Source organism: Phodopus roborovskii, unplaced genomic scaffold (genome assembly GCF_943737965.1).
Source record: "Phodopus roborovskii unplaced genomic scaffold, PHOROB, whole genome shotgun sequence".
In the NCBI taxonomy this organism is placed as follows: domain Eukaryota; kingdom Metazoa; phylum Chordata; class Mammalia; order Rodentia; family Cricetidae; genus Phodopus; species Phodopus roborovskii.
Genome location: NW_026126418.1, coordinates 20,514,620 through 20,530,701, shown reverse-complemented (window position 1 = coordinate 20,530,701; position 16,082 = coordinate 20,514,620). Strand labels below are relative to the sequence as shown.

The 16,082-nt window shown below is 46.8% G+C and overlaps 2 protein-coding genes across 2 annotated transcripts in view; one reads left to right on the top strand and one right to left on the bottom strand.

Annotated features, from left to right (window-relative positions):
* Positions 1–3,168, bottom strand: part of P2rx3 (purinergic receptor P2X 3) — a 31,710-nt gene extending 28,542 nt beyond the window's left edge. The window contains exon 1 of the mRNA XM_051184309.1: positions 2,523–3,168. Within this exon, the coding sequence (XP_051040266.1) occupies positions 2,523–2,641 (119 nt within the window). The 5' untranslated portion in view covers positions 2,642–3,168. The remainder of the gene's footprint in view (positions 1–2,522) is intronic.
* A 1,432-nt stretch (positions 3,169–4,600) lies between these two features.
* Positions 4,601–15,118, top strand: Ssrp1 (structure specific recognition protein 1). Its single transcript, XM_051184305.1, has 17 exons — positions 4,601–4,732; positions 5,216–5,390; positions 5,794–5,979; positions 7,622–7,727; positions 7,989–8,179; positions 8,285–8,515; positions 8,642–8,745; positions 8,831–8,959; positions 9,160–9,381; positions 10,052–10,124; positions 10,516–10,654; positions 10,781–10,826; positions 12,352–12,481; positions 13,418–13,588; positions 13,707–13,795; positions 14,291–14,477; positions 14,646–15,118. Exons 2-17 carry the CDS (start codon positions 5,337–5,339, stop codon positions 14,715–14,717), a joined length of 2,130 nt encoding a protein of 709 aa, XP_051040262.1. The 5' UTR covers positions 4,601–4,732; positions 5,216–5,336; the 3' UTR covers positions 14,718–15,118.
* Positions 15,119–16,082: the final 964 nt, after the last annotated feature.

The following is a 16,082-nucleotide window of genomic DNA, read 5'->3' as shown; positions in this document are numbered from 1 at the left end:
CTTCCTCAGTCTCAGTCACACATATAGGTTGAGCAGTGTCAGTACCTTCGTCTCTTTCTTTGCTCTCCCATGAAAACAAAGGCTCTTGCGGGACTCTGCTTCCAGGGATCTTTCCACACTCTAGCCTCCACTCCCATAAACTTCTCTTCATTCCTCAGTCCAGGCTCTTTCCCTCCACAGAGGTGGGTTCTCTGCCTTGGAACTTCGTCCTTCCTTTTGCTCATCTAGTTGCTTCGACCCATCCTTCAGAACCTGTGTTGGGTATGGCATTTCCAGAAAACTCCCCTCGGTTTCCACATGAGTCAAGTGCCTCTACAGTGGTAGCACTTTTGGTGTTGTGCATATTTTAGACACTGTCAAAACTTAGCATTTGTCTGTGGGGATCCCTGGGTTAATATCCACTTCTTGCCACATTCTCAGGTGTGATATTAACAGGATAAAGACCCTGTCTGCTCTTGTCCATGGCTCAACCCTCAGTGCACAATGCCTGGCATGAAGGATGCACTTTTGCTAAATTAATCACAATGGATTCATGAAGTCACATGGTGTTTAGGCTCCTATAAACAGCCTGAGCCAGGAGGCTGGGCTGCTGTGTATGCTGATGTAACTGCAAAGCACTGTTCCACTGGGAGCTGTCAGGCTTGTAGATGGATGGGGTTGCATATCAAGATGCCAAAGAGCCTCTCTCATGCTCCCTTGAGCAGGCTGGACTCAAGCCCCCAGCACTGGAGGATTCAATCTTATTTTGATGAAGGGCGGCCAAGGGCAGTGTAGGACTAAGGGGTCTAGTCCAGGAGACAGCTGTCTCTGTCTTCCATCAATGTCCTGCCTGGAGCCAGGAAACTCAAGCCAGGTTAGGAATGTGCTGAAACAGCTTTTGTACTCATTTGGACCAATATACCATCCTTTGATGTTTGATGACCAACGATTCAGGCACTGAATATGTATATATATATATGAACACAGAAGGGTTAAGGACTAACTCTGAAGCTGGGGATGTAGTTTCAATTGGTAGAGCCTTGGGTTCAACGTGTCAGCATCATATAAACTGGATGTGGTGGCCCACACCTGTAATTCCAGCACTAGGAAGATTGAGAATTCAAGGTTATCTTCACCTAAGTATCAAGTTCAAGGACAGTCTGAGATATATAAGACTCTGTCTTAAAAAACCAAAACCAAGTAAAATAGCCAACCAAAAAGGAACCAATTTTGAGCCAAACTTTGGAGACAGGGATATGGAACATTTCTAAACATCTCTCACAAAACAACATAGGAAAGTAGTTTCAAGGCCATTTCATTCTATTCCATAGCTTGAATTCCTTCTGGTGTCTTCACAAGTCTATTATATAGCCTTGTTATACACTGGAATACCAAAAGTCTACTGGCTTTCATCAAATCCATGAAGCAAAAATCACTTTAAAAAAAAAAAAAACCACATCTGCCCATCTCTCTACACATCAACCTCTCCACATTACTGCAACCTTTCAGCTCCAGCCCACAGGCACACAGGATATATTCTTTGATTTGCCTGAATTAACTTATGACCTAGTCAGTGGCTTGCTGTCTTTCATAAACAGACTCATTGTCTCAAGGAACAGCAAGCGACCACAGACCTGAAAGCCAGGAAAGAAAACCCTTGAGGTTTCTGCCTACATTTCTTGGTGCCAACCAGTGTGTAGAAATGACCACAAGAGGGACAGACCTCCTAGGCATTGTTGACTCAAGTCCCTTTGTGTGTGTGTGTGTGTGTGTGTGTGTGTGTGTGTGTGTGTCTGTTTGGATCTTGATAGCCTTTGTACAACCCCTAGCATGAGTCTTATGGCACAGAGTCAGGTAGAGGGAAGAATTAATTTATGCTCTTTAACAATGGGTATCATTTCTGCATTCTTGGGGGAAGAGCCCTACATTAAATCTTTGGCAACTCTTTCCTTGAATGTATCTGTGTCTATGCCTCTCTCTACCTTGAGGGGCACTTCCTTCCTTTGTCCTACTCTCCAGGAACAATGGTGTCTTGGTTTTTTAACCTTTCCTCATCTAGCCCATGGAAGGAAGGAATTCCTAACTCTAAATGAAACCCAGTACTCTCCTTTCTTCCCCAGCCAGTTCTTCTCCCACACAACACTAACCCACATCTCTGGTTTCTGTGCCTCTTCCCTGTGCTCCTATATCTCTCACACTCCAAAGATTGAGGGGAATGGAAAAGTGTGGAGAGGGACCTGCCCTTCTTTTTTTTTTTTTTTTTAGTTTGGGATGGACCATATGAGTCCAGGGAATGCATCTATTCTTGGAGCATGTGTCTAGAATAATTTTCCAGCCCTGAAAGAGTTACTGGGTAAAATAATCCACCTGAAGTCAGGACTGGATGGGAGTGGCTGAGGCCAATCCCGAGGACATGGCTCTCACAGATCAAAGTGTTTCTCAGAGGAGAAGCTCTGGAAGCTGCAGAACAGTCTTGGGAGAGGGAGGGAAGGACATCAGGCAGCCCTTCTGTCCCAGGACTGAAGGAGCATGGACTCACTCACCCCACAAAGTAGGAGATGATCAGCAGCTGGACAGCTCGGTTGATGATCCCAATGGTCCAGCTCTTCACAACCACCGACTTGGTAGTCTCGTAGGTGAAGAAGTCTGATATACAGTTCATACTGAGAAAGTACTCCCAGACACTCAGAAGGGCCACAGATGGCAGCCCAAAGAGATGGCCGCAGGACAGGGAGAAAGAGATCAAGGCCCGGACTGGCCACTTAGTGGGACTTGAGGAACAGAGCCAGATGCTGTAAGCCAGGCAACTGTAGTCAGTGCCTAGTCTCTCTCCTCTTGACACTCTGGCTGCTAACAGTCTAGGGCCAGGGCGGCGGACCACCTTTTTATTCGTCTTCACTCCACTCCCCTGTGATGTCACAGCAGGGGTGGGGTCTCCAACCCCGGGCTCCAGATTGCCTGGGATGCAGCTGGCTAGGGCCCTCTGGGACTCATGCTTTATATGCACTCTGTCTACTGTTTCTATTCTGTTCTCTTACGCAGTGTCTCTACCGCAGCTCACCAGCTGCTTCGTATTCACCAAAGCCCCTTGTGAGGGCCCATTCCTGAGTTAGCTGATCTGCCTGAGCCAAGAACTCCACTTCTGTGTCTGCCGATTAATACATAATAGCACAAGAAAGGGTTCTTGCCTCTCCTGGGAGGAAGAGTCACATATTTCCTACCATCCCCTCCTCTCTGCCCTCCAGGATCTCATGTTCCCTAGCTGGTCTCAAACTTGCTATGCTGTTACATTCCGAACTCACAGTCCTCCTGTCTCAGTCTCCCAGTGTTGTGATTAAAGGTTTGTACCACTGCAAAGTGGAAATCCACTTACTCCTAACAACAGTTGGCAGCAGTGACTGAAACCCTTCTTGTTGTACACAAATTATGGGATTTTCTTTCTTTCTTTCTTTCTTTTTTTTTTTTTTTTTCCTTTTTTTCTTTTTTTTTACTCCCAGGTTATTTAAATCCTTGGTTAGGGCATGTGCTCCTGAAAGGTTGGGGCTGTTTTAACCATCTTCAATGGTTTCCTCAAATCCTAGAAATGTGCTGCATTAACAATAGGCTCTCATTATGTGTCCTAATCCCAGTTTGATTTAGCTAAATAGTGCTAGCAATAGCAGTGTTTAACCCAGTGGTTAAAGCCACTAGATGGCAAGAAAGCATCTCATATTCCAGGACTAAGTTAGCAGACCAGTGCAGTGATTGTCAGGAAGACCGTGAGTTTAAATATCTTGTCTTTACGAAGGAGACATGCTAGCAATTACTCTAAAGGTTGGATCCTCATGATTATGATAAAAGACTGATGTTAAGGAATCCGGCTCTAGGTTTGATGCCAATGCACTGACACCCTGGGTAAATCTTTTGTGGGTCTCACTTTTGTCATCTGTAAAATGAGGAAAGGTAAGATTAACTCAAGCGTCTCTTTCAGACCCAGCTTCAGATTTTGCAAGATGTACCCTGGCGCTATGTGAGGCCATCCGGGTTCTGCCAACTCAGGCTGATGTGGTTTCAAGTAAGTTCTAGCTCAAAGGTAAATCTGACACCAGCACTTGAAGTTAATGCGGCCATCTGCCAGGCTCTTCCTGAGAACCCACAAATTAGGGATATGGATGGGATGATGTTGGGGGTGGAAGGTAAACTCATTTCAGAAAGGATCCGATCCATTTGCCAGGATGCAGCTGGAAAGCAAGCACAGTCACCGACACCCGCATTCCCTTTGCAGCTAGTTGGGGCGTCATTTTGCCCACAGCTCTTTATTTTCCTTGTTTCAAAAGGCTCCTTCCCAGACTATTTTACAGAAGAGAGGGACATGAATGATTTCAACACACACACACAAACCTGAAAGCCTGATAAAACTGCATAGTTTCTCTTCAGAATCTACGCTTAGAAGAGCAGCTTGTAACTTTCTAAGGGGAGTTCCCATTTCCCGGTTAAGAATTCAGCCGCGTGGGATTCCACAGCAAAACCCTCGCTTCGCTAGCCCAGGGTATTGCCGCTCTAGGCGAAGGTCCCGTTGGTCTGCACGGCTGGTGTCTTTCTAGCCGGGTCTTCCTCTCTATGGTCTGTGCACGACTTCCGGTGGCGGGACGCGGGATCGCGCACGCGGGAAAAGCTTCCCCGGCGTCCCCTCCCCCGCATCCCTACCTCCTCCCCCGCGTCCCCCTGCGCCCACCGCCCGCGCTGTGCCGTCGCGAGGCTGCAGCTCAAAGAGGTGGGTGGTCGCGATCCCGGTTCCGGGGTGTGCATGGGCCCCGCTCCCCCGCGGGACGCTCGAGATGGATCGTTCCGCGTTCAAATCCGCCGGCAGTGGGCGAATCCATATTAAAATGGGGGGGGGTGGAGAAACGTGGGTCCAGGGGACCTCGGGGTGGTGGGATCGGTGGGATCGGGACACTACCCTCTGAGCGGAGTTGAGGTGCGCTCTCCGAGCAGGTCCCGGGGTTCCGCCGATTGTTGCCGTGGCCTGTCGATGGAACGTCCCGAGAGGGTGTCGGGTTGGGGTTTAAGTGCCACTACAGGCCTGGTTCTGCACCTAGGGTCCTGGGCCTTGGCCTCAGGAACGCTGCAGAGCCGGTCTGTAAGGTCCTCAAGCAGTGGAGAACTTGAGACAATCCAATCCAGGCACAGCTACCCATGGGTGAGCCGAGTAAGGTGGCATCTTTACTTGTTTATCAAATCTCCTTCCCGAATTCAGATCCCCACCCTGCTGAACATCTCTACACATCTCACCAGGAATTGGGGCCCAGCTCCCAGGAAAGTTTGTTTTCTCTGGTGCAGCCTAGTGCTCTGTGCTCAGGCCACCAGGACAGGTGAATATGGCAGAGACACTGGAGTTCAACGACATCTTCCAGGAAGTGAAAGGGTCCATGGTGAGAATGGCTTGGTCTTTTAATAAAGGCAGAGATGGGGAAGATTTCGAGCCCATTAAAAGCTTAACTGTGTCTGCTGTTTTGGAAGTAGGGTATCTGGTGTTTCCCCAAGCAAATGCAGAGTCTCAAGAGTTGTGAAGAGATTGCACGTGCAGATCTATCCTAAACCCCCTATGTTAAAAACCAGGAAACCTGGGCCCTTACAGGGGCTCTGGATACCAGAGTCAAGTTTGCAGTCTCGATTTGAGGTCTCTTGTATCTTTTGATTTGATCTCCCCACTTGACCTGTTGCTTTCCCATTGACAATCTGGCCACACTGCAGCAGCACCACATAGATGAGGGGTAAAGTGGACCTAAGAACACACTTTATCCTGTTCTGAATCTGGCTTTATATTTTGGGCAGAATGATGGGAGGCTACGGTTGAGCCGCCAAGGAATCATCTTTAAGAACAGCAAGACCGGCAAAGTGGACAATATCCAGGCTGGGGAGTTGACAGAAGGCATCTGGCGCCGGGTAGCACTGGGCCATGGGCTTAAACTACTCACAAAGAATGGCCATGTCTACAAATATGATGGCTTCCGAGAGTCGGTGAGAGATATTGTTGCTGTGGCCCTTTCCTTTTGTAACTGCCCTGTCTTGTTTATTTTTAATCTTTTAGAGACAGTTGGTGTTCTGATAATCATGTCATTGCTCATTTGGGCTCCTCAGAGCAGGGCTACTGGAGACTGTTGAACAACAACAACAACAACAACAACAAAAAACTACTGTTTTCAGTGGACATGTCTTGTGAATTTCTTTGTGCTTAGACTACAGTTTTCTTACATCTTATTTTAGATAGTGGTTTCCACTTGCTCCTTCTGTCCTGGTTAAGAATCTTAGCTCAGCTGGGTGTTGGTGGCACATGCCTTTAGTAGCAGCACTGGAGAGGCAGGCTGATCTCTGGGAGTTGGAGGCCTGCCTGGTCTACAGAGCTAGTTTCAGGACAGGCTCCAAAACAATACAGAGAATCCCTGTCTCGAAAAACAAAAACAAACAAACAAAAACAAAAAAACCAAAACAAGAATCTTAGCTCTAGGATTTTGTTTTTCCATTTTGAGCTGTTTGAGTTATTTGGTTTTAATATCCAGTTTCATCAAAAGAGCACCTACATAGAGTTTAAAAACTCAGCAGGGTGATTCATACACCTGGTAATGGAAGTTCCTTTACTCTCTTAGCCTGGGGCTTTTTTTTTTTTTTTTTTTTTTTGTGGTGGAGGATATGAAAAGGTATTTTTATCTTTTCAAAAAGTATTTGTTTTGCTGTGTGGTGTTGGTACATGCCTTTTGGAGGCAGAGCTAGGTGGTTCAAGGCCAGCCTGGTCTAAGAGTGACTTCCAGGACAGCCAGGGCTAAACAGATAAACCCTTGAAAAAAAACCAAACAAAACACCAAAACTTATCTCTCTTTTTTTTTTTTTTTTTTTTTTGGTTTTTTGAGACAGGATTTCTCTGTATTGCTTTGGAGCCTATCCTGGAACTAGCTCTATAGATCAGGCTGGCCTCAAAAAATCACATGATTCACCTCACCTGCCTCTGCCTCCTGAGTGCTGGGACTAAAGGCATTCGCCACCACCGCCCTGCTAGCCCAAAACTTATGTATGTGAGCTCTGCTAACATGAGTGGCTGTGCACAGTGTGTATGCCTAGTGCCCTCAAAGCTCGAAAGGAGGAATTGGGTCACCTGGGATTGGAGTTACAGACAGTTGTGAGCCACCACCATATGGGTGCTGGGAATGGAGCCAAAGTCTTTTGGGAGAACAAGTACTCTTAACCATGGAATCATCATGTCTAGTCTCTACCACCTCTTTAAGCAGCCAGGCGGTGGTGGTGCACCTTTAATCCCAGCACTCAGGAGGCAGAGGCAGGCAGATCTCTGAATTCAAGGCCTGCCTGGTCTCTAGAACGAGTTCCAGGACAGCCAGGGCTGTTACACAGAGAAACCCTGTCTCCAAAAACAAACAAAAAAGGTTAAGGAAAACGTGACTGAGGGCATCTGTGTTCCAGAAACAGCCTCCAATAACAAAGTAAAACTTGTTTTTATAAACAGTTTTTGAATTGACATGCTCTGTTAACTATGGTTTCTGATAAAGGATACATTGCTGAACTTTTTTCTGAACTAGAGAACAGGACTTTTAAGTTGTGTTAAGGCCCAAGAGGGTTTACTGGCGTTGTGCTTTCCCCTTACAATTTACAGGAGTTTGAGAAACTCTCTGATTTCTTCAAAACTCACTATCGCCTGGAGCTAATGGAGAAGGACCTGTGTGTGAAGGGCTGGAACTGGGGGACAGTGAAGTTTGGTGGTGAGTGAGGAAGATTGAGGTTGGTGAGAATGTGGGATGAAGGACTTCAAATGGTACCTTGCTTAACTCTTTGCTCTAATTTGTAATTCCCATTTAGTGTGTTGAGCATGTATTTATCATGTATCAGGCACTGTGCCTGGTTGTTGTACAGTGTGAACAAAGTTCCTTTGGTCCTGTCTTTATGGAACTTGGGGCTGGTGGGAATGTTTCTGTAGACTCCCAGGGAGGAATTTCTGGTTTGAATAACCCCTTTTCTCACAGGACAGCTGCTTTCTTTTGACATTGGTGATCAGCCAGTCTTTGAGATACCCCTAAGCAATGTGTCCCAGTGTACAACAGGCAAGAATGAGGTGACCTTGGAATTCCACCAGAATGATGATGCTGAAGTGTCTCTCATGGAGGTGCGCTTCTATGTCCCTCCCACCCAGGAAGATGGTGTGGACCCTGTAGAGGTGAGGCTTCTATTTGCTGGGCTGTTGGATATTGCTGAGTAAGCTTTGGCTGGCTGGATGGCCTGGGAGCAGAGGTTCACTGTGATTACCCATGTGTGTTTGTAGGCCTTTGCCCAGAATGTTCTATCAAAGGCAGATGTGATCCAGGCCACTGGAGATGCCATCTGCATCTTCCGGGAGCTGCAGTGTTTGACTCCTCGTGGTCGTTATGATATCCGGATCTACCCTACCTTTCTACACCTGCATGGCAAGACCTTTGACTACAAGATTCCCTATACTACAGTTCTCCGTCTCTTCCTGCTGCCCCACAAGGATCAAAGGCAGATGTTCTTTGTGGTAAGCAAAACTCCTGAGGTGCCCGGTTTTTGCCTAAGTCTTCAGTAGATAGAAGTTACTGATGCCTAGAGTTCTGCATTGTTTAGTTCCCTGGGTCTCTACAACGTTGTCTACTGTCCTTACCAGATCAGCCTGGATCCCCCCATCAAGCAGGGCCAAACCCGTTACCACTTCCTGATCCTCCTCTTCTCCAAGGATGAGGATATCTCCTTGACTCTCAACATGAATGAGTAAGTATCTCCCTGGACTTGTTTATTGCTAGTGTCCAGGCAGGGAGCAGGCCTGCCACTGGACCTTGTCTTGCTTTGTTTATAGGGAAGAAGTAGAGAAGCGTTTTGAGGGGCGTCTTACCAAGAACATGTCGGGATCCCTCTATGAGATGGTCAGCCGGGTCATGAAAGCACTTGTAAACCGTAAAATCACAGTCCCAGGCAACTTCCAAGGGTAAGAATGTGGGTTGAAGTCCTGCTGCTGAGGATGGGGGTGACGTGGGTGGGAAGTGTCATGTCACCTTAGTAATGAATGTCAAAGCCACTTGGTGGGAGTGACTTTTTAGGGCCTGGACATTCGTATTGATACTGCCACATGTGCCCTTTGGCTCTGCTGTGGTTGGTGCTGACCAGACTCCCTGCATCCTCCATCAGGCACTCGGGGGCCCAGTGTATCACCTGCTCCTATAAGGCCAGCTCAGGACTCCTATACCCATTGGAGAGGGGCTTCATCTATGTGCACAAGCCCCCTGTGCACATTCGCTTTGATGAGATCTCTTTTGTCAACTTTGCCCGTGGCACCACAACCACTCGTTCCTTCGACTTTGAAATTGAGACCAAGCAGGGCACTCAGTATACCTTCAGCAGCATTGAAAGGTAAGAACTTTCTCTGGTTACCTCCTGCTTGTCCTGATCTTGATTCCTCCACTACTAGGAAGCTCAGCATGGCCTCTGGTCCTTTCTGGGCCCATGGTTGGACTTTTCTAGCTGAGTAGAATTTTCTTTCATTTTTTTCTGAGATCTTGAGATCTGGTCTTACAGTTACTCAGACTCTGGAAATATATCTTTTTCTTTTTTTCTTTTTTTTTTTTTTTTTTTTTTCTGTCCTTAGGTTATTTTTCATGTTGTGAAAGCTGTGTGTATTGGTTCTAGCTCATTCTTCACTTCCCCCGTGGTGGAAATATTATCTCTTTCTTTCCTGTAATGAGCTTTGTGCCCAGGAACACAGCAGCTAATGTTTATTGAATACACTCAGCTGTGAGCTAAACATTTTACAAATATCTTTGTGTTTAATCCTCATAACAGCCCAGTAAAAAGATGAGAATTTCCCTTCCCATAATGCCTTGCTCTGGGCCTATTTGGTGAACAGCTATACCCTGTTAGCCTTTTTTACCCCATAACTCTTTAGTGCTGTGTCTAACCTACTGATGTCAGGGTAGTGTAGCCATGAGCTCCAGCTCCACCTAGCTGGTTGATATTGGAACGTCATTTAGTCTACCTGAGTTGGTTCTAACTATATGGTAATGATGCTTGTCTCCCCTCACAGAGAAGAGTATGGAAAGCTGTTCGATTTTGTCAATGCAAAAAAACTCAACATCAAAAACAGAGGATTGAAAGAGGTATCTGTGGGAAGGGTGTGTCCCTGTCCTGTTCTTTCTGTAGAGGGGAGAGGAGCAGAGACTTGGCGTCTTCTTTTTCACTCTTTCTCTTCTCTTCTTACCCTTATAGAAAAAAGAGGTGCGTGTGGCTCCTTCCCCTTCCTGAGCAGGTTCTCTCTGCATGGCCTTAGATCAGTCTATGCAGCATCTTAGGAGCCCTTGTAGGGCCAGAAAAGGGAGGGGCTTGTATTAACTCAGTCTAGTAGACCCTGCATGTTGGCTGTGTGGACATTCCTGCTCAGGGGCTCCTGGGAACCGCTGCTCTGATTTCACAGGTGTGGGGAAATGCTTTTGAGTGCTGAAGGGTTCTGGCTTGAACATGATGGCTGACACCCATCTCTTCCCTGGCTAGGGCATGAACCCAAGCTATGACGATTATGCTGACTCCGATGAAGACCAGCATGATGCCTATTTGGAGAGGATGAAGGAGGAGGGCAAGATCCGGGAGGAGAATGCCAATGACAGCAGTGATGACTCAGGAGAGGAAACTGGTGGGCTAGCCTCTGTGCTGGGGCCTAGGGCAGTTGGGCTATGCCCTGTGATCTAGGCTGGGTGTCTGGGTAAGGGATGGGACTTCCACTGGAGTAGAAGTTGATGCCATCTGTGTTCTTTCTTAGATGAGTCCTTCAACCCTGGTGAAGAGGAAGACGATGTGGCAGAGGAGTGAGTTTTGATTGGACCTCACAGGAATAAGATTATGGCCTATAAGTTTAAGGGTTTCTGAATGTTTATCATGCCCCAGTCTTAGCTAGTGGTTCAAGATGGAAAAGTGACATCCAGTGAAGTGAGACATGGGAGTATTTGTCAAGGTGTCAAGGAATATATTAGTGAATAGCATGCTTTAAAACCAGAGAAATGGGCCAGCGGGCGGTGGTGGTACACGCCTTTAATCCCAGCACTCAGGAGGCAGACGCAGGCAGATCTCTGTGAGTTCAAGGCCAGTCTACAAAGCAAGTTCCAGGACAGGCTCCAAGCTACACAGAGAAACACTGGTCTCAAAAGAACAAAAACCCAGAGAAATGAAAAGAGAATGGGAATGAGAGCTAGTGCTCTTACTTGCCAGTGACAGTGTAATAGTAGTACCCCTGTGCTGCTTCAGTCAAGGCTAACTGGAGAGTGCAGGAATGTAGTTAACCTTCGGCATACTGGATCTTGGTGCTCAGAAGTAGTGAGGAATCTATATTCTTAGAAAGCTTTCTTCTATGTCCCTCAGAAGGTCTAGGCAGCCTTAATGTGGATAGCTTAACACCCAGAAGTACCTCTTGGTGTACAGCATAGTGGATAGTATTGTCAACTGCCTTCCTGAGCTTGAGATAGTATGTTCAGGGATCTAATGGAACAGAGCCGTCTTAGATCCTGCAGCTGGAATGAGCAGCCTTCCTACAGAAAATTGGGACTTTTGATGCAGAAAGATGGGGCACCAAAATCAAAACCAAACTGTGACTGTCCTTCAGAAGTCCACTAGTTGTACTCACAAAGGTTAAGGCACAGATGCTTATGACGTACTTTGCGAGCCTTATAGCAGTAGGCAGGTGTCAGCAGCTGTGTGTTCATAGGCGATGTGCTTTATTGAACAGGAGAGTCAGGCCCAGGAACTAGCATCAGTTGAAGCTTGTTTCCTCCCTTTCAGGCCCTCTTTATCAGAAAAGACTGTAGTATAAACTAAGGTGATTTAACCCAAGGGAGTGATGAAGTAGACTTGGTGTGCTACAGCCTAGCAGGAGACAATGTTATGTGCTAAAGGGCAGGAGTGGAGTAGAACCTACCTGGCTTAGAGCAGAAGAGCCCATTGAAACATTTGTTTTTTATTGATTTAATCAACAAATAACCCTTTGGTAGCTGGGTCTGGAGAAGGGATATGAAGCCTTTTTAGTGAAAGTCAGGAAGCTGGGGTGGCAGTTAGTGGTGGAGCCTGTCCTTGGGACTTACTTCTTTGGCCCTTTTTGGGCAGATGACTAGATTCCTTTTACTTCTTTCTCAAGACTTTTGGCCAGGTAGTGGTGACACACACCTTTAATCCCAGCACTTGGTGGAAGAGGCAGGCAGATCTCTGTGAGTTCAAGGCCTACCTGGTCTACAGAGCGAGTTCTAGGGCAGCTAGAGCTACACAGAGAAACCCTGTCTCAAAAACAGAAGAAAAGATCTGTATCCTGCCTTCCTCTCCTGAGTCTAAGCCTTCCTCCTGCAGGTATGACAGCAACGCTTCTGCCAGCTCGTCCAGTAATGAGGGGGACAGTGACCGAGAAGAGAAGAAGCGGAAACAGCTTAAAAGGGCCAAAATGGCCAAGGACCGCAAGAGCCGCAAGAAGTCTTCAGAGGTACAGACTCACCTCTAGATAGGGAGAGTGAGTGTGTGTCTCCATTTTCTATTTCCTTTCTCCTGTCCACTCCCAGTAGGTCCTGTTAGTTGTGTTGCCTTTGTAGGCAAGTGTGGCTTTAGTAGATAATCTTCCAGTTTTTCTTTTTGGTCCTGTTTCTAGAAGATCTGGGTTTTTTGTTTGTCTGATTTTAATATTTTTTGACAATTTTATACATACATTCGATGTGCTGTGATTTTATTTATAGCCCTTTCTCCTCTGTTCCCCTCCTTCAACTCCTGAACTATTCCATCTTTTACTTTCACGTCTCGTCTTTTTGCTTTGTATCTGGTGAGTTTAGTTAATGTTGCTTGTGTACCATGGGTAAGACCTTACCAGTGACAGCACTACTGAAGAAAATGACTCATCTTCTAGCAACTGCATGTTCATTGCATGTACTCCTTAGGAAGGGTGAGCCCTCGTGGATGCCTTTCCCATCTGTGATAGAATATCAGGACCCAATCTTGGGTTCACCTTGGGCAAGTATCCATAGCTGCTGACAGTCACAATGGCCATGTTGAATTTGGTTGGCAATGTTTCATAGTACTCCCCTTTTCCCTGGCTTTTGTTTTCTTCCTGCCTACTTCTTTAGCTATATTCCCTGGGCCTTGGTCATAGAGATGTTACATTTAGGACTGAGCACTCAGCTGTCACTTGTTCTCAGTACCATGACAGATGTGAATCTCTGCATCTGAATTAGGAGCCATCCTGCCTCTGCCTAGGGCATCTTTTGGAGAAGGAAGAAGTGGCCTCTCCTGCCCTTAGAGCTGTTCCTGAGTACCCAGTACTATTTATTTCTCCCTGCATCTTCTCCCTCCCCAAATGGTCTCCTTGGGGAAACTTGGGAGAGTTAAGAGATGTGGATGACTAATGGCATTTGGTTTCTTTCTTATGTAGGCGAAGAAGGGTAAAGATCCAAATGCTCCTAAGCGGCCCATGTCTGCATACATGTTGTGGCTTAATGCCAGCCGAGAGAAGATCAAGTCAGACCATCCTGGCATCAGCATCACAGATCTTTCCAAGAAGGCAGGCGAGATCTGGAAGGGAATGTCGAAAGAGAAGAAAGAGGTGAGTAACAGTGGAAAGGGGGGATGGTGAGAAGGGCGTTGTGGGGTGCAGGGTATGCCGCTCATCCATCTGTAGATACAGATTTGCTTGCATCAGTCTAAAGGACTGTTTGTGACAGGAGTGGGACCGAAAGGCTGAGGACGCCAGGAGGGAATATGAAAAAGCCATGAAAGAGTATGAAGGAGGAAGAGGTGAATCTTCGAAAAGGTGAGTGTTAGGAACAAAATGGTTCCAGTAACTGCTTTCTTAGCAGATTTTTTTTTCCAGGTTAGAATTGAGAATTGTGGTACATGTTTTTGACAGCAGTAGAGTAGTGCTTATGCCGTTGCTGAGTACAGGTGTTGTGTGGAGTTGGAATATAGCCCATTTTCTTGATCAGTTTTATATTAAATAATGGGAGGGCTTAGAAAAAAGTATTTTTGTGAAGCTTAATTCAAAATCCCTATGAACTTCTTAAATAAAACAAAGTTTCAGGTCAGTTTTGCATGGGTTGCTTCAGGCTGTGACCCTTGTTCTTCTGGGTACTCATGTGTGATCCTCTCCTTTGGTGCACTTTGGGCTGACAGAGCTAACATTACATTTGCCAGGATGAGAATAATGTGGCCAGTACTACAGGGAGAGTCCTCATTAAAGCTAGGAGAAATGTGGCCTGTCTGATAATATGACAAGTCTAGTGGCTGCTCTTCCGTTTTCTTAATCTAGGGACAAGTCTAAGAAGAAAAAGAAAGTAAAAGCAAAGATGGAAAAAAAATCCACTCCCTCTAGGGGCTCGTCATCCAAGTCTTCATCAAGGCAGCTAAGTGAGAGCTTCAAGAGCAAAGAATTTGTGTCCAGTGATGAGAGCTCTTCAGGGGAGAACAAGAGCAAAAAGAAGAGGAGGCGGAGCGAGGTGGGGCAGGGATATCAGGGTTGAGGGGCATGAGTCTGGGGTTTGTAGTTGGTTTCTAAGAGTAATGAGTTAGAGTGCAGTTGTAGGAGGAGCTGGGCATTAGGGACCCTTCACCAAAAAGTGTCTAAGACATTATACCTTTACCCTAAGAGACCTCTGGTTTTTCAGGACTCTGAAGAAGAGGAACTAGCCAGCACTCCTCCAAGCTCAGAGGACTCTGCCTCAGGATCTGATGAATAGAGGAAGAAATTCTTGTCCTTGCCCTGTCACATCTCCAGGCTCTCTGCATAGTGCCTGGACTCTGTGCCATCTGAGTAACTGCTCCTGGTGGCTTCCACTTCTCTGAGGCAGGCATCAAGGAAAACATCTAACCTCAGCTGCTTTGCAAGGATGGCTCCTTGCAATCTGGGGAAAAGACTGGGTAAAAGTTCGTTCTGTCTGCTCACTGTGCATCGAAGGAGCCAAGTCCTCAGCTCACTTGCCCGATTGTAGGGATACAGCTGCTTCCTGTCTTGTTCAAGTGGCTGCATCAGGGGTCGTGTGAAGTCAGGCCTGTAGCTCCTAATAGGGGCCTATTTCTACTTTTATTTTGTATTTCTGGTCTGTGAAGTCAATTTAATAAATGGAACTGACTTTGGAAACGATGTCCTCAATGTCTCCTTTCCCACTGATAACATGTGGTGTTTACCCTTCTATCCTGACTGGGCAGGGCCCTCCTGCCCAGCTGGGAAGCAAGTCTCTAGGTCCATACTGCCCTTCCTGACTAGACAAGCATTGGTTTTCACCCTTGTCTGTGGAACAATGCCACCTGAGAGTCAAGAAATGAGTGCTGATCTGATTAGGAAGCCTCTCATAGTTCCACTCCATTAGCCAGGACAGGGTGGGAGTAGGAGGGATCGGGGTTCTCAGCGCCATCCTTAATCACCTTAGGAGACAAAGGTCTCATAAGGCTTGATATAATAGAATGAGGATCGACTTTCTAGTGTAGGGAGTGGAAACCTGAGTCAGGAGGATGAGTTTGTGTATGTGTGTGTGTAAGTTAGGAAGTGTGAAGGGAGGGCTACAAAATTTTGTTTGGGAAGTGTATTTAAAAGAGGTCGTAAACAAATAACATGAGGGAAAAAGCTATTCCACTTTCCATTGTGGCTCTCAATGTGAGTTTATACATGAGGGGTGTCCACGTCGCTTGTGCTCCCAGGAAGATTCAGGTGTAACAGGAAGCCTGATCAGTCCGCCAACGATTCCCTTCGTGCTGCCCGCGCTCTATGGTGCTGTAATCAGTGTAGGCTTAGGGAAAGTAGTCCAGAGCGGTTTCCTCTCTAGGCAGTCCTCTCGGTGGCTCTGGGGTAAAATTGCGTCAGTTTCGCCTAAGTCTGAATCAGGACCGGCCCCTCATTTACAAGGTCATGAATAATTATGTACGAGCTGTGCTTGTTTGCATACGGTGGGCCGGACTTCGCTTCGGCTTCCCTCTCACTGATTCCTATATGAATATTCATGAGAGGTATGGAGGCGTGTAAGTGGGCGGGGCTAGGGGAGGGCCCCCGGGGCTTGCACTGGCTCGGTCCCGCGGTGACGGTGGCGGCAGCGGCAGCAGCGGTCACT